Below are 27,184 nucleotides of genomic sequence, written 5' to 3' on the forward strand. Positions count from 1 at the left end.
AGGAAATAAAAGTAACAGCAGTGTGCACAGTGCCCAGAAGGGGCTGGAGGCAGACGGCGCCACCTACCTGGAGGTTGGTGAGCTGCTGGTGCTGGTGGGCGATGGTCTGCTTCACCAACACGCTCTTGATACTTTGCTCCATTGCATATTTCTTTGCCTGTGAAGAAGTCATAAAGAAACATGAGAACGGGGCGAAACGGGCAGCCGACAGCACAAGAAGCCAGACTTCAGAGTGGGTACCAGGGCTGGCGAAACGCCTCCACGTCCGGCAGTGCCAGCTTCGGTCCAGAGTCACGCTGCACTACAGAGGGCCCTCACCTTACCTCTCTAGGACTTGGGCCAGGAGGGTCACCTGTCCCACTCACGGTGGTCGTCCAGCACTGGGGCGAGCTCTATAAAATAGAAGCGGGAGAAGCCCAAGGAGGTTCTGGCGCTGGTTTTAGTGATAATGAGCCCAATATGATTCTGACATGATGGTCGGTGGTCTGTACCCACAGAAGCAACAACAGACGGAGGCCTGACAGCTTCCTGACAAGTACGAAACGAACAAACTCCACCAGAGACACAGCACGTCCCAGCATAAAGACAAGAACTGCAAGTACTAAACCTTCCACCCCAGAGAGTCAACTGGAAGCATCGCCAGTCATATATACAGGGAAAAGGACGACAGGTAAAGCGCCGATTATATAATGCCCAGAAGAGAAATGCACTAAAAACAGAACATGCTGGGCACTAGGGGGAGCTCCCTGTATACAGAGATACACAAGATCCTGTCTGCAGCCACCACTAGGGGGAGCTCCCTGTATACAGAGATACACAAGATCCTGTCTGCAGCCACCACTAGGGGGAGCTCCCTGTATACAGAGATACATGATAAGATCCTGTCTGCAGCCACCACTAGGGGGAGCTCCCTGTATACAGAGATACATGATAATATCCTGTCTGCAGCCACCACTAGGGGGAGCTCCCTGTATACAGAGATACATGATAAGATCCTATCTGCAGCCACCACTAGGGGGAGCTCCCTGTATACAGAGATACATGATAAGATCCTGTCTGCAGCCACCACTAGGGGGAGCTCCCTGTATACAGAGATACATGATAAGATCCTGTCTGCAGTCACCACTAGGGGGAGCTCCCTGTATACAGAGATACATGATAAGATCCTATCTGCAGCCACCACTAGGGGGAGCTCCCTGTATACAGAGATACATGATAAGATCCTGTCTGCAGCCACCACTAGGGGGAGCTCCCTGTATACAGAGATACATGATAAGATCCTGTCTGCAGTCACCACTAGGGGGAGCTCCCTGTATACAGAGATACATGATAAGATCCTGTCTGCAGCCACCACTAGGGGGAGCTCCCGGTATACAGAGATACATGATAAGATTCTGTCTACAGCCACCACTAGTGGGAGCTCCCTGTATACAGAGATACATGATAACATCCTGTCTGCAGTCACCACTAGGGGGAGCTCCCTGTATACAGAGATACATGATAAGATCCTGTCTGCAGCCACCACTAGGGGGAGCTCCCTGTATACAGAGATACATGATAAGATCCTGTCTGCAGCCACCACTAGGGGGAGCTCCCTGTAAACAGAGATACATGCTAAGATCCTGTCTGCAGCCACCACTAGGGGGAGCTCCCTGTATACAGAAATACATGATAAGATCCTGTCTGCAGCCACCACCAGGGGGAGCTCCCTGTATGCAGAGATACATGATAAGATCCTGTCTGCATTCACCACTAGGGGGAGCTCCCTGTATACAGAGATACATGATAAGATCCTGTCTGCAGCCACCACCAGGGGGAGCTCCCTGTATACAGAGATACATGATAAGATTCTGTCTGCAGCCACCACTAGGGGAGCTCCCTGTATACAGAGATACATGATAAGATTCTGTCTGCAGCCACCACTAGGGGGAGCTCCCTGTATACAGAGATACATGGTAAGATTCTGTCTGCAGCTATCACTAGGGGGAGCTCCCTGTATATAGAGATACATGATAAGATCCTGTCTGCAGTCACCACTAGGAGGAGCTCCCTGTATACAGAGATACATGATAAGATCCTGTCTGCAGTCACCACTAGGAGGAGCTCCCTGTATACAGAGATACATGATAAGATCCTGTCTGCAGTCACCACTAGTAGGAGCTCCCTGTATACAGAGATACATGATAAGATCCTGTCTGCAGTCACCACTAGTAGGAGCTCCCTGTATACAGAGATACATGATAAGATCCTGTCTGTAGTCACCACTAGGGGGAGCTCCCTGTATACAGAGATACATGATAAGATCCTGTCTGTAGTCACCACTAGGGGGAGCTCCCTGTATACAGAGATACATGATAAGATCCTGTCTGCAGTCACCACTAGTAGGAGCTCCCTGTGTACAGAGATACATGATAAGATCCTGTCTGTAGTCACCACTAGGGGGAGCTCCCTGTATACAGAGATACATGATAAGATCCTGTCTGCAGTCACCACTAGGGGGAGCTCCCTGTATACAGAGATACATGATAAGATCCTGTCTGCAGTCATCACTAGGGGGAGCTCCCTGTATACAGAGATACATGATAAGATTCTGTCTACAGCCACCACTAGTGGGAGCTCCCTGTATACAGAGATACATGATAACATCCTGTCTGCAGTCACCACTAGGGGGAGCTCCCGGTATACAGAGATACATGATAAGATCCTGTCTGCAGTCACCACTAGGGGGAGCTCCCTGTAAACAGAGATACATGATAAGATCCTGTCTGCAGTCACCACTAGGGGGAGCTCCCTGTATACAGAGATACATGATAAGATCCTGTCTGCAGCCACCACTAGGGGGAGCTCCCTGTATACAGAGATACATGATAAGATCCTGTCTGCAGCCACCACTAGGGGGAGCTCCCTGTATACAGAGATACATGATAAGCTCCTGACTGCAGTCACCACTAGGGGGAGCTCCCTGTATACAGAGGTACATGATAAGATCCTGTCTGCAGTCACCACTAGGGGGAGCTCCCTGTATACAGAGATACACGATAAGATCCTGTCTGCAGCCACCACTAGGGGGAGCTCCCTGTATACAGAGATACATGATAAGATCCTGTCTGCAGCGACCACTAGGGGGAGCTCCCTGTATACAGAGATACATGATTAGATCCTGTCTGCAGTCACCACTAGGGGGAGCTCCCTGTATACAGAGATACATGATAAGATTCTGTCTGCAGCGACCACTAGGGGGAGCTCCCTGTATACAGAGATACATGATAAGATCCTGTCTGCAGCCACCACTAGGGGGAGCTCCCTGTATACAGAGATACATGATAATATCCTGTCTGCAGTCACCACTAGGGGGAGCTCCCTGTATACAGAGCTACATGATAATATCCTCTCTGCTGCCACCACTAGGGGGAGCTCCCTGTATACAGAGATACATGATAAGATCCTGTCTGCAGCCACCACTAGGGGGAGCTCTGTTGTGAATTCTGTGGCAGAGCTCCCTCTTGTGGTCACAAGTGGTACTTCGGCTGATTCTCTCTGTGAGCTTCTGTTGGTGGAGGGAAGTGGTACTGCGGCTTCTGAGTTTCCTCCCTCAGGTGATCTGGTGAGGTCGTTAGGTGCTTCTCTACTTAACTCCACCTAATGCTTTGATCCATGCTTCCTGTCAATGTTCCAGTGTTGGACTTGCTTTTCCCTGGATCATTCCTGTGGCCTGCTGCTCTGCATAGCTAAGTTCTTCTTTGCTATTTGTTTGCTATTTTTTCTGTCCAGCTTGTCTAATTTTTTGTTGGAAGCTCTGGGACGCAAAGGGTGTACCTCCGTGCCGTTAGTCCGGTACGGAGGGTCTTTTTGCCCCCTTTGCGTGGTTTTCTTTAGGGTTTTGTGTAGACCGCAAAGTTACCTTTTCTGTCCTCGCTCTGTTAAGAAAGTCGGGCCTCACTTTGCTGAATCTATTTCATCTCTACGTTTGTCTTTTCATCTTAACTCACAGTCATTATATGTGGGGGGCTGCCTTTTCCTTTGGGGTATTTCTCTGAGGCAAGGTAGGCTTATTTTCTATCTTCAGGCTAGTTAGTTTCTCAGGCTGTGCCGAGTTGCATAGGCAGAGTTAGGCGCAATCCACGGCTGCCTCTAGTGTTGTTTGGAGAGGATTAGGGATTGCGGTCTGCAGAGTTCCCACGTCTCAGAGCTTGTTCTATGATTTTGGGTTATTGTCAGATCACTGTATGTGCTCTGACCGCTATGTCCATTGTGGTACTGAATTGCCTTTCATAACAGAGCTCCCTGTATACAGAGAGATACATGATAAGATCCTGTCTGCAGTCCCCACTAGGGGGAGCTCCCTGTATACAGAGATACATGATAAGATCCTGTCTGCAGCCACCACTAGGGGGAGCTCTCTGTATACAGAAATACACAAGTTCATGTCTGCAACCACCACTAGGGGGAGCTCCCTGTACACAGAGCTACATGATAAGATCCTGTCTGTAGCCACCACTAGGGGGAGCTCCCTGTATAGAGGTACATGATAAGATCCTGTCTGCAGTTACCACTAGGGGGAGACCTCTGTATACAGAGATACACAAGTTCATGTCTGCAGCCACCACTAGGGGGAGCTCCCTGTACACAGAGCTACATGATAAGATCCTGTCTGTAGCCACCACTAGGGGGAGCTCCCTGTATAGAGGTACATGATAAGATCCTGTCTGCAGTCACCACTAGGGGGAGCTCCCTGTATACAGAGATACATGATAAGATCCTGTCTGCAGCCACCACTAGGGGGAGCTCCCTGTACACAGAGCTACATGATAAGATCCTGTCTGTAGCCACCACTAGGGGGAGCTCCCTGTATAGAGGTACATGATAAGATCCTGTCTGCAGTCACCACTAGGGGGAGCTCCCTGTATACAGAGATACATGATAAGATCCTGTCTGCAGCCACCACTAGTGGGAGCTCCCTGTACACAGAGCTACATGATAAGATCCTGTCTGTAGCCACCACTAGGGGGAGCTCCCTGTATAGAGGTACATGATAAGATCCTGTCTGCAGTCACCATTAGGGGGAGCTCCCTGTATACAGAGATACATGATAAGGTCCTGTCTACAGCCACCACTAGGGGGAGCTCCCTGTATACAGAAATACATAAGATCCTGTCTGCAGCCACCACTAGGGGGAGCTCCCTGTAAACAGAGATACATGATCAGATCCTGTCTGCAGCCACCACTAGGGGGAGCTCCCTGTATAGAGGTACATGATAAGATCCTGTCTGCAGCCACCACTAGGGGGAGCTCCCTGTATACAGAGATACATGATAAGATCCTATCTGCAGCCACCACTAGGGGGAGCTCCCTGTATACAGAGATACATGATAAGATCCTGTCTGCAGTCACCACTAGGGGGAGCTCCCTGTATACAGAAATACATGATAAGATCCTGTCTGCAGTCACCACTAGGGGCAGCTCCCTGTATACAGAGATACATGATAAGATCCTGTCTGCAGCCACCACTAGGGGGAGCTCCCTGTATACAGAGATACATGATAAGATTCTGTCTGCAGCCACCACTAGGGGGAGCTCCCTGTATACAGAGATACATGATAAGATCCTGTCTGCAGCCACCACTAGGGGGAGCTCCCTGTATACAGAGATACATGATAAGATTCTGTCTGCAGCCACCACTAGGGGAGCTCCCTGTATACAGAGATACATGATAAGATCCTGTCTGCAGTCACCACTAGTAGGAGCTCCCTGTATACAGAGCTACATGATAAGATCCTGTCTGCAGTCACCACTAGGGGGAGCTCCCTGTATACAGAGATACATGATAAGCTCCTGACTGCAGTCACCACTAGGGGGAGCTCCCTGTATACAGAGGTACATGATAAGATCCTGTCTGCAGTCACCACTAGGGGGAGCTCCCTGTATACAGAGATACATGATAAGATCCTGTCTGCAGTCACCACTAGTAGGAGCTCCCTGTATACAGAGCTACATGATAAGATCCTGTCTGCAGCCACCACCAGGGGGAGCTCCCTGTATACAGAGATACATGATAAGCTCCTGACTGCAGTCACCACTAGGGGGAGCTCCCTGTATACAGAGGTACATGATAAGATCCTGTCTGCAGTCACCACTAGGGGGAGCTCCCTGTATACAGAGATACACGATAAGATCCTGTCTGCAGCCACCACTAGGGGGAGCTCTCTGTATACAGAAATACACAAGTTCATGTCTGCAGCCACCACTAGGGGGAGCTCCCTGTACACAGAGCTACATGATAAGATCCTGTCTGTAGCCACCACTAGGGGGAGCTCCCTGTATAGAGGTACATGATAAGATCCTGTCTGCAGTTACCACTAGGGGGAGCCCTCTGTATACAGAGATACACAAGTTCATGTCTGCAGCCACCACTAGGGGGAGCTCCCTGTACACAGAGCTACATAAGATCCTGTCTGTAGCCACCACTAGGGGGAGCTCCCTGTATAGAGGTACATGATAAGATCCTGTCTGCAGTCACCACTAGGGGGAGCTCCCTGTATACAGAGATACATGATAAGATCCTGTCTGCAGCCACCACTAGGGGGAGCTCCATGTATACAGAGATACATGATAAGATCCTGTCTGCAGCCACCACTAGGGGGAGCTCCCTCTATATAGAGATACATGATAAGATCCTGTCTGCAGTCACCACTGGGGGGAGCTCCCTGTATACAGAGATACATGATCAGATCCTGTCTGCAGCCACCACTAGGGGGAGCTCCCTGTATACAGAAATACATAAGATCCTGTCTGCAGCCACCACTAGGGGGAGCTCCCTGTATACAGAGATACATGATAAGATCCTGTCTGCAGCCACCACTAGGGGGAGCCCCTGTATACAGAGATACATGATAAGATCCTGTCTGCAGCCACCACTAGGGGGAGCTCCCTGTATACAGAGATACATGATAAGATCCTGTCTACAGTCACCACTAGGGGGAGCTCCCTGTGTACAGAGATACATGATAAGATCCTGTCTGTAGTCACAACTAGGGGGAGCTCCCTGTATACAGAGATGCATGATAAGATCCTGTCTGCAGTCACCACTAGGGGGAGCTCCCTGTATACAGAGATACATGATAAGATCCTGTCTGTAGTCACCACTAGGGGGAGCTCCCTGTATACAGAGATGCATGATAAGATCCTGTCTGCAGTCACCACTAGGGGGAGCTCCCTGTATACAGAGATACATGATAAGATCCTGTCTGCAGCCACCACTAGGGGGAGCTCCCTGTATACAGAGATACATGATAAGATCCTGTCTGCAGCCACCACTAGGGGGAGCTCCCTGTATACAGAGATACATGATAAGATCCTGTCTGCAGCCACCACTAGGAGGAGCTCCCTGTATACAGAGATACATGATAAGATCCTGTCTGCAGTTACCACTAGGGGGAGCTCCATGTATACAGAGATACATGATGAGATCCTGTCTGCAGCCACCACTAGGGGGAGCTCCCTCTATACAGAGATATATGATAAGATCCTGTCTGCAGTTACCACTAGGGGGAGCTCCCTGTATACAGAGATACATGATAAGATCCTGTCTGCAGTTACCACTAGGGGGAGCTCCATGTATACAGAGATACACGATAAGATCCTGTCTGTAGTCACAACTAGCGGGAGCTCCCTGTATACAGAGATACATGATAAGATCCCGTCCGCAGTCACCACTAGGGGGAGCTCCCTGTATACAGAGATACATGATAAGATCCTGTCTGCAGCCACCACTAGGGGGAGCTCCCTGTATACAGAGATACATGATATCCTCTCTGCAGCCACCACTAGGGGGAGCTCCCTGTATACAGAGATACATGATAAGATCCTGTCTGCAGTCACCACTAGGGGGAGCTCCCTGTATACAGAGATACATGATAAGATCCTGTCCGCAGTCACCACTAGGGGGAGCTCCCTGTATACAGAGATACATGATAAGATCCTGTCTGCAGCCACCACTAGGGGGAGCTCTGTTGTGAATTCTGTGGCAGAGCTCCCTCTTGTGGTCACAAGTGGTACTTCGGCTGATTCTCTCTGTGAGCTTCTGTTGGTGGAGGGAAGTGGTACTGCGGCTTCTGAGTTTCCTCCCTCAGGTGATCTGGTGAGGTCGTTAGGTGCTTCTCTACTTAACTCCACCTAATGCTTTGATCCATGCTTCCTGTCAATGTTCCAGTGTTGGACTTGCTTTTCCCTGGATCATTCCTGTGGCCTGCTGCTCTGCATAGCTAAGTTCTTCTTTGCTATTTGTTTGCTATTTTTTCTGTCCAGCTTGTCTAATTTTTTGTTGGAAGCTCTGGGACGCAAAGGGTGTACCTCCGTGCCGTTAGTTCGGTACGGAGGGTCTTTTTGCCCCCTTTGCGTGGTTTTCTTTAGGGTTTTGTGTAGACCGCAAAGTTACCTTTTCTGTCCTCGCTCTGTTAAGAAAGTCGGGCCTCACTTTGCTGAATCTATTTCATCTCTACGTTTGTCTTTTCATCTTAACTCACAGTCATTATATGTGGGGGGCTGCCTTTTCCTTTGGGGTATTTCTCTGAGGCAAGGTAGGCTTATTTTCTATCTTCAGGCTAGTTAGTTTCTCAGGCTGTGCCGAGTTGCATAGGCAGAGTTAGGCGCAATCCACGGCTGCCTCTAGTGTTGTTTGGAGAGGATTAGGGATTGCGGTCTGCAGAGTTCCCACGACTCAGAGCTCGTTCTATGATTTTGGGTTATTGTCAGATCACTGTATGTGCTCTGACCGCTATGTCCATTGTGGTACTGAATTGCCTTTCATAACAGAGCTCCCTGTATACAGAGAGATACATGATAAGATCCTGTCTGCAGTCCCCACTAGGGGGAGCTCCCTGTATACAGAGATACATGATAAGATCCTGTCTGCAGCCACCACTAGGGGGAGCTCTCTGTATACAGAAATACACAAGTTCATGTCTGCAACCACCACTAGGGGGAGCTCCCTGTACACAGAGCTACATGATAAGATCCTGTCTGTTGCCACCACTAGGGGGAGCTCCCTGTATAGAGGTACATGATAAGATCCTGTCTGCAGTTACCACTAGGGGGAGCCCTCTGTATACAGAGATACACAAGTTCATGTCTGCAGCCACCACTAGGGGGAGCTCCCTGTACACAGAGCTACATGATAAGATCCTGTCTGTAGCCACCACTAGGGGGAGCTCCCTGTATAGAGGTACATGATAAGATCCTGTCTGCAGTCACCACTAGGGGGAGCTCCCTGTATACAGAGATACATGATAAGATCCTGTCTGCAGCCACCACTAGTGGGAGCTCCCTGTACACAGAGCTACATGATAAGATCCTGTCTGTAGCCACCACTAGGGGGAGCTCCCTGTATAGAGGTACATGATAAGATCCTGTCTGCAGTCACCACTAGGGGGAGCTCCCTGTATACAGAGATACATGATAAGGTCCTGTCTACAGCCACCACTAGGGGGAGCTCCCTGTATACAGAAATACATAAGATCCTGTCTGCAGCCACCACTAGGGGGAGCTCCCTGTATACAGAGATACATGATAAGATCCTATCTGCAGCCACCACTAGGGGGAGCTTCCTGTATACAGAGATACATGATAAGATTCTGTCTGCAGCCACCACTAGGGGGAGCTCCCGGTATACAGAGATACATGATAAGATCCTGTCTGCAGTCACCACTAGGGGGAGCTCCCTGTATACAGAGATACATGATAAGATTCTGTCTGCAGCCACCACTAGGGGGAGCTCCCTGTATACAGAGATACATGATAAGATCCTGTCTGCAGCCACCACTAGGGGGAGCTCCCTGTATACAGAGATACATGCTAAGATCCTGTCTGCAGCCACCACTAGGGGGAGCTCCCTGTATACAGAGATACATGATAAGATCCTGTCTGCAGCCACCACTAGGAGGAGCTCCCTGTATACAGAGATACATGATAAGATCCTGTCTGCAGTCACCACTAGGGGGAGCTCCCTGTATACAGAAATACATGATAAGATCCTGTCTGCAGTCACCACTAGGGGGAGCTCCCTGTATACAGAGATACATGATAAGATTCTGTCTGCAGCCACCACTAGGGGGAGCTCCCTGTATACAGAGATACATGATAAGATCCTGTCTGCAGCCACCACTAGGGGGAGCTCCCTGTATACAGAGATACATGCTAAGATCCTGTCTGCAGCCACCACTAGGGGGAGCTCCCTGTATACAGAGATACATGATAAGATCCTGTCTGCAGCCACCACTAGGAGGAGCTCCCTGTATACAGAGATACATGATAAGATCCTGTCTGCAGCCACCACTAGGGGGAGCTCCCTGTATACAGAGATACATGATAAGATCCTGTCTGCAGCCACCACTAGGGGGAGCTCCATGTATACAGAGATACATGATAAGATTCTGTCTGCAGCCACCACTAGGGGGAGCTCCCTGTATACAGAGATACATGATAAGATTCTGTCTGCAGCCACCACTAGGGGAGCTCCCTGTATACAGAGATACATGATAAGATTCTGTCTGCAGCCACCACTAGGGGAGCTCCCTGTATACAGAGATACATGATAACATCCTGTCTGCAGTCACCACTAGTAGGAGCTCCCTGTATACAGAGATACATGATAAGATCCTGTCTGTAGTCACCACTAGGGGGAGCTCCCTGTATACAGAGATACATGATAAGATCCTGTCTGCAGTCACCACTAGTAGGAGCTCCCTGTGTACAGAGATACATGATAAGATCCTGTCTGTAGTCACCACTAGGGGGAGCTCCCTGTATACAGAGATACATGATATAATCCTGTCTGCAGTCACCACTAGGGGGAGCTCCCTGTACACAGAGATACATGATAAGATCCTGTCTGCAGCCGCCACTAGGGGGAGCTCCCTGTATACAGAGATACATGATAAGATCCTGTCTGCAGCCACCACTAGGGGGAGCTCCCTGTATACAGAGATACATGATAAGATCCTGTCTGCAGCCACCACTAGGGGGAGCTCCCTGTATACAGAGATACATGATAAGATCCTGTCTGCAGTCACCACTAGGGGGAGCTCCCTGTATACAGAGATACATGATAAGATCCTGTCTGCAGCTACCACTAGGGGGAGCTCCCTGTATACAGAGATACATGATTAGATCCTGTCTGCAGTCACCACTAGGGGGAGCTCCCTGTATACAGAGATACATGATAAGATTCTGTCTGCAGCGACCACTAGGGGGAGCTCCCTGTATACAGAGATACATGATAATATCCTGTCTGCAGCCACCACTAGGGGGAGCTCCCTGTATACAGAGATACATGATAATATCCTGTCTGCAGTCACCACTAGGGGGAGCTCCCTGTATACAGAGCTACATGATAATATCCTCTCTGCTGCCACCACTAGGGGGAGCTCCCTGTATACAGAGATACATGATAAGATCCTGTCTGCAGCCACCACTAGGGGGAGCTCCATGTATACAGAGATACATGATAAGATCCTGTCTGCAGCCACCACTAGGGGGAGCTCCCTGTATACAGAGATACATGATAAGATCCTGTCTGCAGCCACCACTAGGGGGAGCTCTGTTGTGAATTCTGTGGCAGAGCTCCCTCTTGTGGTCACAAGTGGTACTTCGGCAGATTCTCTCTGTGAGCTTCTGTTGGTGGAGGGAAGTGGTACTGCGGCTTCTGAGTTTCCTCCCTCAGGTGATCTGGTGAGGTCGTTAGGTGCTTCTCTACTTAACTCCACCTAATGCTTTGATCCATGCTTCCTGTCAATGTTCCAGTGTTGGACTTGCTTTTCCCTGGATCATTCCTGTGGCCTGCTGCTCTGCATAGCTAAGTTCTTCTTTGCTATTTGTTTGCTATTTTTTCTGTCCAGCTTGTCTAATTTTTTGTTGGAAGCTCTGGGACGCAAAGGGTGTACCTCCGTGCCGTTAGTTCGGTACGGAGGGTCTTTTTGCCCCCTTTGCGTGGTTTTCTTTAGGGTTTTGTGTAGACCGCAAAGTTACCTTTTTCTGTCCTCGCTCTGTTAAGAAAGTCGGGCCTCACTTTGCTGAATCTATTTCATCTCTACGTTTGTCTTTTCATCTTAACTCACAGTCATTATATGTGGGGGGCTGCCTTTTCCTTTGGGGTATTTCTCTGAGGCAAGGTAGGCTTATTTTCTATCTTCAGGCTAGTTAGTTTCTCAGGCTGTGCCGAGTTGCATAGGCAGAGTTAGGCGCAATCCACGGCTGCCTCTAGTGTTGTTTGGAGAGGATTAGGGATTGCGGTCTGCAGAGTTCCCACGTCTCAGAGCTCGTTCTATGATTTTGGGTTATTGTCAGATCACTGTATGTGCTCGGACCGCTATGTCCATTGTGGTACTGAATTGCCTTTCATAACAGAGCTCCCTGTATACAGAGAGATACATGATAAGATCCTGTCTGCAGTCCCCACTAGGGGGAGCTCCCTGTATACAGAGATACATGATAAGATCCTGTCTGCAGCCACCACTAGGGGGAGCTCTCTGTACACAGAAATACACAAGTTCATGTCTGCAGCCACCACTAGGGGGAGCTCCCTGTACACAGAGCTACATGATAAGATCCTGTCTGTAGCCACCACTAGGGGGAGCTCCCTGTATAGAGGTACATGATAAGATCCTGTCTGCAGTTACCACTAGGGGGAGCCCTCTGTATACAGAGATACACAAGTTCATGTCTGCAGCCACCACTAGGGGGAGCTCCCTGTACACAGAGCTACATAAGATCCTGTCTGTAGCCACCACTAGGGGGAGCTCCCTGTATAGAGGTACATGATAAGATCCTGTCTGCAGTCACCACTAGGGGGAGCTCCCTGTATACAGAGATACATGATAAGATCCTGTCTGCAGCCACCACTAGGGGCAGCTCCATGTATACAGAGATACATGATAAGATCCTGTCTGCAGCCACCACTAGGGGGAGCTCCCTCTATATAGAGATACATGATAAGATCCTGTCTGCAGTCACCACTGGGGGGAGCTCCCTGTATACAGAGATACATGATAAGATCCTGTCTGCAGCCACCACTAGGGGGAGCTCCCTGTATACAGAAATACATAAGATCCTGTCTGCAGCCACCACTAGGGGGAGCTCCCTGTATACAGAGATAGATGATAAGATCCTGTCTGCAGCCACCACTAGGGGGAGCCCCTGTATACAGAGATACATGATAAGATCCTGTCTGCAGCCACCACTAGGGGGAGCTCCCTGTATACAGAGATACATGATAAGATCCTGTCTACAGTCACCACTAGGGGGAGCTCCCTGTGTACAGAGATACATGATAAGATCCTGTCTGTAGTCACAACTAGGGGGAGCTCCCTGTATACAGAGATGCATGATAAGATCCTGTCTACAGTCACCACTAGGGGGAGCTCCCTGTATACAGAGATACATGATAAGATCCTGTCTGTAGTCACCACTAGGGGGAGCTCCCTGTATACAGAGATACATGATAAGATCCTGTCTGCAGTTACCACTAGGGGGAGCTCCATGTATACAGAGATACATGATGAGATCCTGTCTGCAGCCACCACTAGGGGGAGCTCCCTGTATACAGAGATATATGATAAGATCCTGTCTGCAGTTACCACTAGGGGGAGCTCCCTGTATACAGAGATATATGATAAGATCCTGTCTGCAGTTACCACTAGGGGGAGCTCCCTGTATACAGAGATACATGATAAGATCCTGTCTGCAGTTACCACTAGGGGAAGCTCCCTGTATACAGAGATACATGATAAGATCCTGTCTGCAGCCACCACTAGGGGGAGCTCCCTGTATACAGAGATACACGATAAGATCCTGTCTGTAGTCACAACTAGCGGGAGCTCCCTGTATACAGAGATACATGATAAGATCCTGTCTGCAGCCACCACTAGGGGGAGCTCCCTGTATACAGAGATACATGATAAGATCCTGTCTGCAGCCACCACTAGGGGGAGCTCCCTGTATACAGAGATACATGATAAGATCCTGTCTGCAGCCTCCACTAGGGGGAGCTCCCTGTATACAGAGATACATGATAAGATCCTGTCTGCAGCCACCACTAGGGGGAGCTCCCTGTATACAGAGATACATGATAAGATCCTGTCTGCAGCCACCACTAGGGGGAGCTCCCTGTATACAGAGATACATGATAAGATCCTGTCTGCAGCCACCACTAGGGGGAGCTCCCTGTATACAGAGATACATGATAAGATCCTGTCTGCAGCCACCACTAGAGGGAGCTCCCTGTATACAGAGATACATGATAAGATCCTGTCTGCAGCCACCACTAGGGGGAGCTCCCTGTATACAGAGATTCATGATAAGATTCTGTCTGTAGCCACCACTAGGGGGAGCTCTCTATATACATAGATACATGATAAGATTCAGTCTGCAGCCACCACTAGGGGGAGCTCCCTGTAAACAGAGATACATGATGAGATCCTGTCTGCAGTCACCACTAGGGGGAGCTCCCTGTAAACAGAGATACATGATGAGATCCTGTCTGCAGCCACCACTAGGGGGAGCTCCCTGTATACAGAGATACATGATGAGATCCTGTCTGCAGCCACCACTAGGGGGAGCTCCCTGTATACAGAGATACATGATAAGATCCTGTCTGCAGCCACCACTAGGGGGAGCTCCCTGTATACAGAGATACATGATAAGATCCTGTCTGCAGCCTCCACTAGGGGGAGCTCCCTGTATACAGAGATACATGATAAGATCCTGTCTGCAGCCACCACTAGGGGGAGCTCCCTGTATACAGAGATACATGATAAGATCCTGTCTGCAGCCACCACTAGGGGGAGCTCCCTGTATACAGAGATACATGATAAGATTCTGTCTGCAGCCACCACTAGGAGGAGCTCCCTGTATACAGAGATACACGATAAGATCCTGTCTGCAGCCACCACTAGGAGGAGCTCCCTGTATACAGAGATACATGATAAGATCCTGTCTGCAGCCACCACTAGGGGGAGCTCCCTGTATACAGAGATACATGATAAGATCCTGTCTGCAGCCACCACTAGGGGGAGCTCCCTGTATACAGAGATACATGATAAGATCCTGTCTGCAGCCACCACTAGGGGGAGCTCCCTGTATACAGAGATACATGATCAGATCCTGTCTGCAGCCACCACTAGGGGGAGCTCCCTGTATACAGAGATACATGATAAGATCCTGTCTGAAGTCATTTATTCCAATTACTGGAGTGGTGTTACAATTAATTAATTATTTAACAATAAAAGACTTCTATTATTTTGCATATTAGAACTTATTTATTCCCTGAGTATTTGTAGAAACCCTAACCCTTTAGGGTATGTGCACACGTTCAGGGTTTTTTTGCGTTTTTTTCGCCAACATATCCATCCTATCATTTAGAATGCATTCTGCAATTTTTGTGCACATGATCCGTTTTTTTCCGTGAAAAAAAATGCATCGCGATAAAAAAAAGCAGCATGTTAATTAATTTTGTGGATTTTTCGCGTTTTTCTCGCTATTTAATGCATTGGGAAAAAACACTTAAACGCATGCGGATTTCTGGCAGAAATGTCCGGTTTTTGTCAGGAAATTTTTGCAAGAAACCCTGAACGAGTGCACAGACCCGAGTGGAGGCCGTGGAGCGGAGCAGCATTTTACCCAGACTGGACTCCAGACCTAAATCCATCTAGTAGATCTGCTCGGATTTCGGATTGGCCGATCACCTCCGCTGCTTTTCTGCACATTTCTATCTAAATCTCCAGTATCTGAGGATCTCACTGTTCACATCACACATCAGATGATCTTCTAAAATCACCGGAGACAAAACCACAAGTCCTGGGAGGCCACTGTGTGATAACGATGCCCAGCGCTCCTAGGTTCCCATTATAAGGACCCCTCAGTCACAGCCCACGCCTCCCTGGGCCCCTCAGTCACAGCCCACGCCTCCCTGGGCCCCTCAGTCACAGCCCACGCCTCCCTGGGCCCCTCAGTCCCGAAACTCCTTTTGTCTCTACAAGTTCTTTTTACCTTCCCGTTGTGCACATTTTCCTGGGCTCCGATCATACACCTGCACTGCTTCTCCTGCCTTTTCTCCTCTACCTCCCTGGGCTCCTTTCAACCAACCCCCTCCCTCCATGCACGCCTCTCCAGCCTCCTCTCGTCCCCCCCATGCCTCTCCAGCCTCCTCTCTCCCCCCCATGCACGCCTCTCCGGCCTCCTCTCTCCCCCCCATGCACGCCTCTCCAGCCTCCTCTCTCCCCCCCATGCACGCCTCTCCGGCCTCCTCTCTCCCCCCCCATGCACGCCTCTCCGGCCTCCTCTCTCCCCCCCATGCACGCCTCTCCGGCCTCCTCTCTCCCCCCCATGCACGCCTCTCCGGCCTCCTCTCTCCCCCCCATGCACGCCTCTCCAGCCTCCTCTCTCCCCCCCATGCACGCCTCTCCGGCCTCCTCTCTCCCCCCCATGCACGCCTCTCCAGCCTCCTCTCTCCCCCCCATACACGCCTCTCCGGCCTCCGCTCCCCCCCCCCCATGCACGCCTCTCCAGCCTCCGCTCTCCCCCCCATGCACGCCTCTCCAGCCTCCTCTCTCCCCCCCATGCACGCCTCTCCGGCCTCCTCTCTCCCCCCCATGCACACCTCTCCAGCCTCCTCTCTCCCCCCCATACACGCCTCTCCGGCCTCCGCTCCCCCCCCCCCCCCATGCACGCCTCTCCAGCCTCCTCTCTCCCCCCCATGCACGCCTCTCCGGCCTCCTCTCTCCCCCCCATGCACGCCTCTCCAGCCTCCTCTCCCCCCCATGCACGCCTCTCCAGCCTCCTCTCCCCCCCATGCACGCCTCTCCAGCCTCCTCTCTCCCCATGCACGCCTCTCCAGCCTCCTCTCTCCCCATGCACGCCTCTCCAGCCTCCTCTCTCCCCATGCACGCCTCTCCAGCCTCCTCTCTCCCCATGCACGCCTCTCCAGCCTCCTCTCTCCCCCCCATGCACGCCTCTCCAGCCTCCTCTCCCCCCCATGCACGCCTCTCCAGCCTCCTCTCTCCCCATGCACGCCTCTCCAGCCTCCTCTCCCCCCCATGCCTCTCCAGCCTCCTCTCTCCCCCCCATGCACGCCTCTCCAGCCTCCTCTCTCCCCATGCACGCCTCTCCAGCCTCCTCTCTCCCCCCCATGCACGCCTCTCCAGCCTCCTCTCTCCCCCCCATGCACGCCTCTCCAGCCTCCTCTCTCCCCCCCATGCACGCCTCTCCAGCCTCCTCTCTCCCCCCCATGCACGCCTCTCCAGCCTCCTCTCTCCCCCCCATGCACGCCTCTCCAGCCTCCTCTCTCCCCCCCATGCACGCCTCTCCGGCCTCCTCTCTCCCCCCCATGCACGCCTCTCCGGCCTCCTCTCTCCCCCCCATGCACGCCTCTCCGGCCTCCTCTCTCCCCCCCATGCACGCCTCTCCGGCCTCCTCTCTCCCCCCCATGCACGCCTCTCCAGCCTCCTCTCTCCCCCCCATGCACGCCTCTCCGGCCTCCTCTCTCCCCCCCATGCACGCCTCTCCAGCCTCCTCTCTCCCCCCATGCACGCCTCTCCAGCCTCCTCTCTCCCCCCCATGCACGCCTCTCCAGCCTCCTCTCTCCCCCCCATGCACGCCTCTCCAGCCTCCTCTCTCCCCCCCATGCACGCCTCTCCAGCCTCCTCTCTCCCCCCCATGCACGCCTCTCCAGCCTCCTCTCTCCCCCCCATGCACGCCTCTCCAGCCTCCTCTCTCCCCCCATGCACGCCTCTCCAGCCTCCTCTCTCCCCCCCATGCACGCCTCTCCAGCCTCCTCTCTCCCCCCATGCACGCCTCTCCAGCCTCCTCTCCCCCCCATGCACGCCTCTCCAGCCTCCTCTCTCCCCATGCACGCCTCTCCAGCCTCCTCTCTCCCCATGCACGCCTCTCCAGCCTCCTCTCTCCCCATGCACGCCTCTCCAGCCTCCTCTCTCCCCCCCATGCACGCCTCTCCAGCCTCCTCTCTCCCCCCCATGCACGCCTCTCCAGCCTCCTCTCTCCCCATGCACGCCTCTCCAGCCTCCTCTCCCCCCCATGCACGCCTCTCCAGCCTCCTCTCTCCCCCCATGCACGCCTCTCCAGCCTCCTCTCCCCCCCATGCACGCCTCTCCAGCCTTCCATCGCTCCCCACATACATCTTCCCAGGCTTCTTTTTACCTCCCTTCAGTCTGCCCTGGTAGTGATTAAAGGGAAGTTTGTTTCTGTAAATAACCTGTTTATATTCGGTTTTCGTGTCAAATTTTTTATTCATGTTATTTTTTTGTTACATATCACAATCTGAATTAAACTAAAAAAAAAAAAAAAAAAAACAGAAATCCGGCCATTTTCACATCGACTTCTGTGGATATTTTAGACCCCAACTTCCCTGTATCAGGAAATGTACATCAGGCGTAATGTAGAGACAGCATCTAATGAGCGCGTGCAAAGGTCGTTGTGAAGCGAGGGGAGGAGGTGAGCTGTGACATCACCTATTGTGAATGGTGGATCCTGTGTTATTTGCTGTATATAGAGGTGTTATCAGTCATTGTACAGGAGGAGGAGGTGAGCTGTGATATCACCGATTGTGAATGGTGGATCCTGTGTTATCTACTGTATATAGAGGTGTTATCAGTCATTGTACAGGAGGAGGAGGTGAGCTGTGACATTACCTATTGTGAATGGTGGATCCTGTGTTATTTGCTGTATATAGAGGTGATATCAGTCATTGTACAGGAGGAGGAGGTGAGCTGTGATATCACCGATTGTGAATGGTGGATCCTGTGTTATCTACTGTATATAGAGATGTTATCAGTCATTGTACAGGAGGAGGAGGTGAGCTGTGATATCACCTATTGTGAATGGTGGATCCTGTGTTATCTACTGTATATAGAGGTGTTATCAGTCATTGTACAGGAGGAGGAGGTGAGCTGTGATATCACCTATTGTGAATGGTGGATCCTGTGTTATCTACTGTATATAGAGGTGTTATTAGTCATGGTACAGGAGGAGGTGAGCTGTGACATCACCTATTGTGAATGGTGGATCCTGTGTTATCTCCTGTATATAGAGGTGATATCAGTCATTGTACAGGAGGAGGAGGTGAGCTGTGATATCACCTATTGTGAATGGTGGATCCTGTGTTACCTACTGTATATAGAGGGGATATCAGTTATTGTACAGGAGGAGGAGGTGAGCTGTGACATCATCTATTGTGAATGGTGGATCCTGTGTGATCTACTGTATATAGAGGGGATATCAGTTATTGTACAGGAGGAGGAGGTGAGCTGTGACATCACCTATTGTGAATGATGGATCCTGTGTTATCTACTGTATATAGAGGTGGTATTAGTCATTGTACAGGAGGAGGAGGTGAGCTGTGACATCACCTATTGTGAATGGTGGATCCTGTGTTATCTGCTGTATATAGAGGTGATATCAGTCATTGTACAGGACGAGGAGGTGAGCTGTGATATCACCTATTGTGAATGGTGGATCCTGTGTTATCTACTGTATATAGAGGTGATATTGTACAGGAGGAGGAGGTGAGCTGTGACATCATCTATTGTGAATGGTGGATCCTGTGTTATCTACTGTATATAGAGATGTTATCAGTCATTGTACAGGAGGAGGAGGAGGTGAGCTGTGATATCACCTATTGTGAATGGTGGATCCTGTGTTATCTACTGTATATTGAGGTGTCATCAGTCATTGTACAGGAGGAGGAGGTGAGCTGTGACATCACCTATTGTGAATGGTGGATCCTGTGTTATCTGTTGTATATAGAGGTGATATCAGTCATTGTACAGGAGGAGGAGGTGAGCTGTGACATCACCTATTGTGAGTGGTGGATCCTGTGTTATTTATATAGAGGTGTTTTCAATCATTGTACAGGAGGAGGAGGTGAGCTGTGACATCACCTATTGTGAATGGTGGATCCTATGTTATCTGCTGTATATAGAGGTGATATCAGTCATTGTACAGGAGGAGGAGGTGAGCTGTGACATCACCTATTGTGAATGGTGGATCCTGTGTGATCTACTGAATATAGAGGTGTTATCAGTCATTGTACAGGAGGAGGAGGTGAGCTGTGATATCACCTATTGTGAATGGTGGATCCTGTGTTACCTACTGTATATAGAGATGTTATCAGTCATTGTACAGGAGGAGGTGAGCTGTGATATCACCTATTGTGAATGGTGGATCCTGTGTCATCTACTGTATATAGAGGAGTTATCAGTCATTGTACAGGAGGAGGAGGTGAGCTGTGACATCACCTATTGTGAATGGTGGATCCTGTGTTATCTACTGTATATAGAGGTGTTATCAGTCATGGTACAGGAGGAGGAGGTGAGCTGTGACATCACCTATTGTGAATGGTGGATCCTGTGTTATCTACTGTATATAGAGGTGATATCAGTCATGGTACAGGAGGAGGAGGTGAGCTGTGACATCACCTATTGTGAATGGTGGATCCTGTGTTATCTATTGTATATAGAGGTGTTATCAGTCATTATACAGGAGGAGGAGGAGGTGAGCTGTGACATCACCTATTGTGAATGGTGGATCCTGTGTTATCTACTGTATATAGAGATGTTATCACCATGTTATAGCAAGTCAAACCTCCCAATTGCTACACCCAGAAACCCCTCTAACCTTATTAATATTCCCTGCATGCCTGCTGTCTCTTTGAATTGTGCCCTTTGGAATTCTCGCTCTGTGTGTAATAAACTCTCCTTCATCCATGACTTCTTCCTTTCTAATTCTCTTAATCTCCTGGCTCTTACTGAAACCTGGATCCAGCAGTCAGACACCACCGCTGCTGCTGCTCTTTCATATGGTGCACTACACTTTTCTCATACCCCAAGATCAGACAACAGAGCAGGTGGAGGCGTTGGCCTGCTCCTTTCACCCAAATGTACTTTCCAAGTTATCCCCCAAGTACCCTCACTTGTCTTCCCTTCCTTTGAGGTCCATGTGGTCAGACTCTACGTCCCCTTCTCCATGCGAGTGGCGGTGGTGTATCGTCCTCCCGGCCCCTCTCATCAGTTCCTGGATCACTTTGCCACCTGGCTTCCACACTTTCTTTCCTGTGACACCCCCACCCTTATCATGGGTGATTTCAACATCCCCATTGCCTCTCCCCTCTCCCCATCTGCTTCTCACCTTTTATCTCTATCCTCCTCTTTTGGCCTCTCGCAGCATACTAACTCTCCAACACATGAAGATGGAAACTCCCTTGACTTGGTCTTCTCCCGGCTTTGCTCAGTGGATGATTTCACAAACTCCCCTCTCCCACTCTCTGACCACAACCTTCTTTCATTCTCTATCAAGAACTGCCATCCCGCTCAGGTCACCCCCACTTTCCACACTTATAGAAACATACAGGCCATTAACACCCAGAAACTTATGAAGAACTTGCAGTCCTCATTGGCCCCAATCTCCTCCATCTCATGTCCTGATTCTGCATTGAAGCATTACAATGAAACCCTGCAAAGTGCTCTGGATGAAGCTGCTCCTCCTATACATAAAACAACTCGGCACAGACGGCAACAACCGTGGCACACGCTGCAAACACGTTTCCTGCAGCGGTGCTCCAGGTGCGCAGAACGTCTGTGGAGAAAATCTAATCTACCCGAAGATTTCATCCATTATAAGTTCATGCTAAAGACATACAACTCTGCCCTTCACCTCTCCAAACAAACCTACTTCAACACCCTCATCACCTCCCTGTCCAATAACCCTAAACGTCTCTTTGACACGTTCCAGTCCCTACTCAACCCAAGAGAGCAGGCCCCAACCACGGATCTCCGTGCTGACGATCTGGCCAATTACTTCAAAGAAAAAATTGACCACATTCGACAGGAAATCATCTCCCAATCTCTTCATACCATGCACTGTCCTCCCTCCCCCACTGCATCTAGTTCACTCTCTGACTTTGAAGCAGTTACAGAAGAAGAAGTAAGCAGGCTCCTTGCATCTTCTCGCCCGACCACTTGCACCAGTGACCCCATTCCGTCACATTTCCTCCAGTCCCTTTCCCCGGCTGTCACCTCTCACCTAACAAAAATATTCAACCTTTCCCTCACTTCCGGTATTTTTCCCTCCTCATTTAAGCATGCCATCATACATCCATTACTTAAAAAACCATCCCTCAATCAAAACTGTGCCGCAAATTATAGACCTGTCTCTAATCTTCCCTTCATCTCTAAACTCCTCGAACGCCTGGTCCACTCCCGTCTTACCCGCTATCTCTCAGATAACTCTCTTCTCGACCCTCTACAATCTGGCTTCCGCTCTTTACACTCTACTGAAACTGCCCTCACTAAAGTCTCTAATGACCTACTAACAGCTAAATCTAATGGTCACTACTCCATGCTAATTCTCTTGGATCTCTCTGCAGCATTCGATACTGTGGATCATCAGCTCCTCCTCACTATGCTCCGCTCCATCGGCCTCAAGGACACCGTTCTCTCCTGGTTCTCCTCCTATCTCTCTGACCGATCCTTCACTGTATGTTTTGCTGGTTCCTCCTCCTCTCACCTTCCCCTTACTGTTGGGGTTCCTCAAGGATCAGTCCTAGGCCCCCTCCTCTTCTCGTTGTATACTGCCCCTATTGGACAAACAATCAGTAGATTTGGTTTCCAGTACCATCTCTATGCTGACGACACCCAATTATACACTTCTGCTCCCGATATCACACCGACCTTTTTAGAAAACACCAGTGATTGTCTTACCGCTGTCTCTAACATCATGTCCTCCCTCTATCTGAAACTAAACCTGTCAAAAACTGAACTCCTCGTGTTCTCTCCCTCTACTAACCTACCTTTGCCTGACATTGCCATCTCCGTGTGCGGTTCCACCATTACTCCAAAGCAACATGCCCGCTGCCTTGGGGTCATCCTTGATTCTGACCTTTCATTCACCCCCTACATCCGATCACTGGCTCGCTCTTCTTACCTGCATCTCAAAAACATTTCTAGAATTCGCCCTTTTCTTACTTTCGACTCTGCAAAAACTCTGACTGTTTCACTTATTCATTCTCGTCTGGACTATTGTAACTCTCTACTAATCGGTCTCCCTCTTACCAAACTCGCCCCGCTCCAATCTGTCCTGAATGCTGCAGCCAGGATCATATTCCTCACCAACCGTTACACCGATGCCTCTACCTTGTGCCAGTCATTACACTGGCTACCCATCCACTCCAGAATCCAGTACAAAACTACTACCCTCATCCACAAAGCACTCCATGGCTCAGCACCACCCTACATCTCCTCCCTGGTATCAGTCTACCACCCTACCCGTGCCCTCCGCTCCGCTAATGACCTCAGGTTAGCATCCTCAATAATCAGAACCTCCCACTCCCGTCTCCAAGACTTTACACGTGCTGCGCCGATTCTTTGGAATGCACTACCTAGGTTAATACGATTAATCCCCAATCCCCACAGTTTTAAGCGTGCCCTAAAAACTCATTTGTTCAGACTGGCCTACCGCCTCAATGCATTAACCTAACGATCCCTGTGTGGCCCATTAAAAAAAAAAAAAAAAAAAAAAAAAAAAAAGGTTCCTCGCATCATGTTCTCATACACTTTATGCAGTATTAGCCCTCTGTGTCTGTACTGCTACATACTTAGGCAGGTAACTGGTTCATGCAGCTTTACATGAACACCTGAGCCTTACACTATGGCCGGTCCGAATAACTAAAGCAATTGTTACCATCCACCTCTCGTGTCTCCCCTTTTCCTCATAGTTTGTAAGCTTACGAGCAGGGCCCTCACTCCTCCTGGTATCTGTTTTGAACTGTATTTCTGTTATGCTGTAATGTCTATTGTCTGTACAAGTCCCCCCTATAATTTGTAAAGCGCTGCGGAATATGTTGGCGCTATATAAATAAAAATTATAATTATTATTATCAGTCATTGTACAGGAGGAGGAGGTGAGCTGTGATATCACCTATTGTGAATGGTGGATCCTGTGTTATCTGCTGTATATAGAGGTGATATCAGTCATTGTACAGGAGGAGGAGGTGAGCTGTGACATCAACTATTGTGAATGGTGGATCCTGTGTTATCTGCTGTATATAAAGGTGTTATTAGTCATTGTACAGGAGGAGGAGGTGAGCTGTGATATCACCTGTTGTGAATGGTGGATCCTGTGTTATCTACTGTATATAGAGGTGTTATCAATCATTGTACAGGAGGAGGAGGTGAGCTGTGATATCACCTATTGTGAATGGTGGATCCTGTGTTATCTGCTGTATATAGAGGTGATATCGGTCATTGTACAGGAGGAGGAGGTGAGCTGTGACATCACCTATTGTGAATGGTGGATCCTGTGTTATCTACTGTATATAGAGGTGTTATTAGTCATTGTACAGGAGGAGGAGGTGAGCTGTGACATCACCTATTGTGAATGGTGGATCCTGTGTTATCTGCTGTATATAGAGGTGTTATTAGTCATTGTACAGGAGGAGGAGGTGAGCTGTGATATCACCTGTTGTGAATGGTGGATCCTGTGTTATCTACTGTATATAGAGGTGTTATCAATCATTGTACAGGAGGTGAGCTGTGACATCACCTATTGTGAATGGTGGATCCTGTGTTATCTGCTGTATATAGAGGTGTTATTGTACAGGAGGAGGATGTGAGCTGTGACATCACCTATTGTGAATGGTGGATCCTGTGTTATCTACTGTATATAGAGGTGTTATCAGTCATTGTACAGGACGAGGAGGAGGTGAGCTGTGACATCACCTATTGTGCATGGTGGATCCTGTGTTATCTACTGTATATAGAGGTGTTATCAGTCATTGTACAGGACGAGGAGGAGGTGAGCTGTGACATCACCTATTGTGAATGGTGCATCCTGTATTATCTGCTGTATATAGAGGTGTTATCAGTCATTGTAGAGGAGGAGGAGGAGGAGGAGAGCTGTGACATCACCTATTGTGAATGATGGATCATGTGCTATCTCCTGTATATAGAGGTGATATCAGTCATTGTACAGGAGGAGGAGGTGAGCTGTGACATCACCTATTGTGCATGGTGGATCCTGTGTTATCTACTGTATATAGAGGTGTTATCAGTCATTGTACAGGACGAGGAGGAGGTGAGCTGTGACATCACCTATTGTGCATGGTGGATCCTGTGTTATCTACTGTATATAGAGGTGTTATCAGTCATTGTACAGGACGAGGAGGAGGTGAGCTGTGACATCACCTATTGTGAATGGTGCATCCTGTATTATCTGCTGTATATAGAGGTGTTATCAGTCATTGTAGAGGAGGAGGAGGAGGAGGAGAGCTGTGACATCACCTATTGTGAATGATGGATCATGTGCTATCTCCTGTATATAGAGGTGATATCAGTCATTGTACAGGAGGAGGAGGTGAGCTGTGACATCACCTATTGTGAATGATGGATCATGTGCTATCTCCTGTATATAGAGGTGATATCAGTCATTGTACAGGAGGAGGTGGTGAGCTGTGACATCACCTATTGTGAATGGTGGATCCGGTGTTACCAGTCATTATATAGGATGAGGTGAGCTGTGACACAAGGTGCCATCAGCCATTGTTCTCCAGCCTCATAATGAGAAGCTTAGTGCGAACCTTTTCCAGAAAATATATGAAATATGAGTCTAAAAAAGCCCCAGTGGGAAAATGACAAGATAACTCATTTTGCTTTTTTAATAAAGATTGCGATTAAAATAAGACCAAATTTGTTGTATAAAAATACAGGTAAGTGGCGAGCATTGACGAGTCTTACACGTTAGACGTAGCCCAAAAATGAGTCCACTGATAAATACAAGGAGTCCAGAAAAGATAAACCCTCGTGTGACTGTCGCTGAAAGAATAAAACGTCATGGCCCCTGAGGAGAGACAATAAAAGAGCAATAAAATAAAAACTATATGAAATAACTGGACAAGCCCTGTAAGATGGGAGCCCCCTGACTAATAGGTGTGAGCGGCCCCTCCGAGCACTGACTCCGCTCGGCCTTACCACTGCCGCAGTCATTGTGTCTACAGCAAACCCCGGCTCTCACCGCCTCTGCAGGGGCCGAACAACCAGAGACTTGTGAAAGCCAAGACCATCACCGCGGGTGACAAGGTACAAAAACTTCTGGCACGCCTCGCTTCCCAGCGCACGCCTCTCTTCCCAGCGCACGCCTCTCTTCCCAGCGCACGCCTCTCTTCCCAGCGCACGCCTCTCTTCCCAGCGCACGCCTCTCTTCCCAGCGCCTTCCCAGCGCACGCCTCTCTTCCCAGCGCACGCCTCTCTTCCCAGCGCACGCCTCTCTTCCCAGCGCACGCCTCTCTTCCCAGCGCACGCCTCTCTTCCCAGCGCGTTCCCAGCGCACGCCTCTCTTCCCAGCGCGTTCCCAGCGCACGCCTCTCTTCCCAGCGCGTTCCCAGCGCACGCCTCTCTTCCCAGCGCACGCCTCTCTTCCCAGCGCACGCCTCTCTTCCCAGCGCACGCCTCTCTTCCCAGCGCACGCCTCTCTTCCCAGCGCACGCCTCTCTTCCCAGCGCACGCCTCTCTTCCCAGCGCACGCCTCTCTTCCCAGCGCACGCCTCTCTTCCCAGCGCACGCCTCTCTTCCCAGCGCATTGTGATCCTTCGCCAACATGGGTCATATCTGGAATAAACCCAGAACTTTTACCACCTTGTCACCGGTGATCTGGGCTTTCACTTTTTATTACAATCTTTGGGAGACTAAACGGAGGGGGGGGGGACTTTTGATAGAGATAAAATCAGAATTGAACGTTTCTCTCTTCATTAGTCTCCGATAATACACACGTTGTGAGTGAATTGACTGACATCCTATTAGTTTGGGTGGGGTCTGATCGGCAGTCACTGAGGGCAGTGATCACTGGGGCCGGTAGCAGCCTCCTTCTCCTGTGCTGACATCACGACTGACTGCAGCATCTGAGCGCGCTCAGTGCTGGGATGAGCTCGCTCGGCTTCTGCTGCGGATGCTCAGGCACAACTCCTGCGCCGGTCCCATCCGTGACCCAACAGTACGGCACCTACAGTACGGCATTTGTGGGAAGAGGTTAGTCCTCCGCACCTCTAGAGGCACAGATGACCAGTGAATGGCGGAGCAGTGCTGTACGCTGCGATCACACGTGTACTGTGCGCTCCGCAGGACAGACATGACAA

General features: G+C 49.9%; 1 protein-coding gene across 2 annotated transcripts in view; it reads right to left on the bottom strand.

Moving 5' to 3' along the window:
- PUF60 (poly(U) binding splicing factor 60) overlaps positions 1–27,184 on the bottom strand; it is a 54,600-nt gene that overhangs the window by 23,489 nt on the left and 3,927 nt on the right. For both annotated transcript variants that reach the window (XM_069732160.1, XM_069732159.1), the window contains exon 3: positions 68–157. In XM_069732160.1, the coding sequence (XP_069588261.1) occupies positions 68–157 (90 nt within the window). The remainder of the gene's footprint in view (positions 1–67; positions 158–27,184) is intronic.

This window comes from Ranitomeya imitator, chromosome 6, assembly GCF_032444005.1.
Source record: "Ranitomeya imitator isolate aRanImi1 chromosome 6, aRanImi1.pri, whole genome shotgun sequence".
Taxonomy (NCBI): domain Eukaryota; kingdom Metazoa; phylum Chordata; class Amphibia; order Anura; family Dendrobatidae; genus Ranitomeya; species Ranitomeya imitator.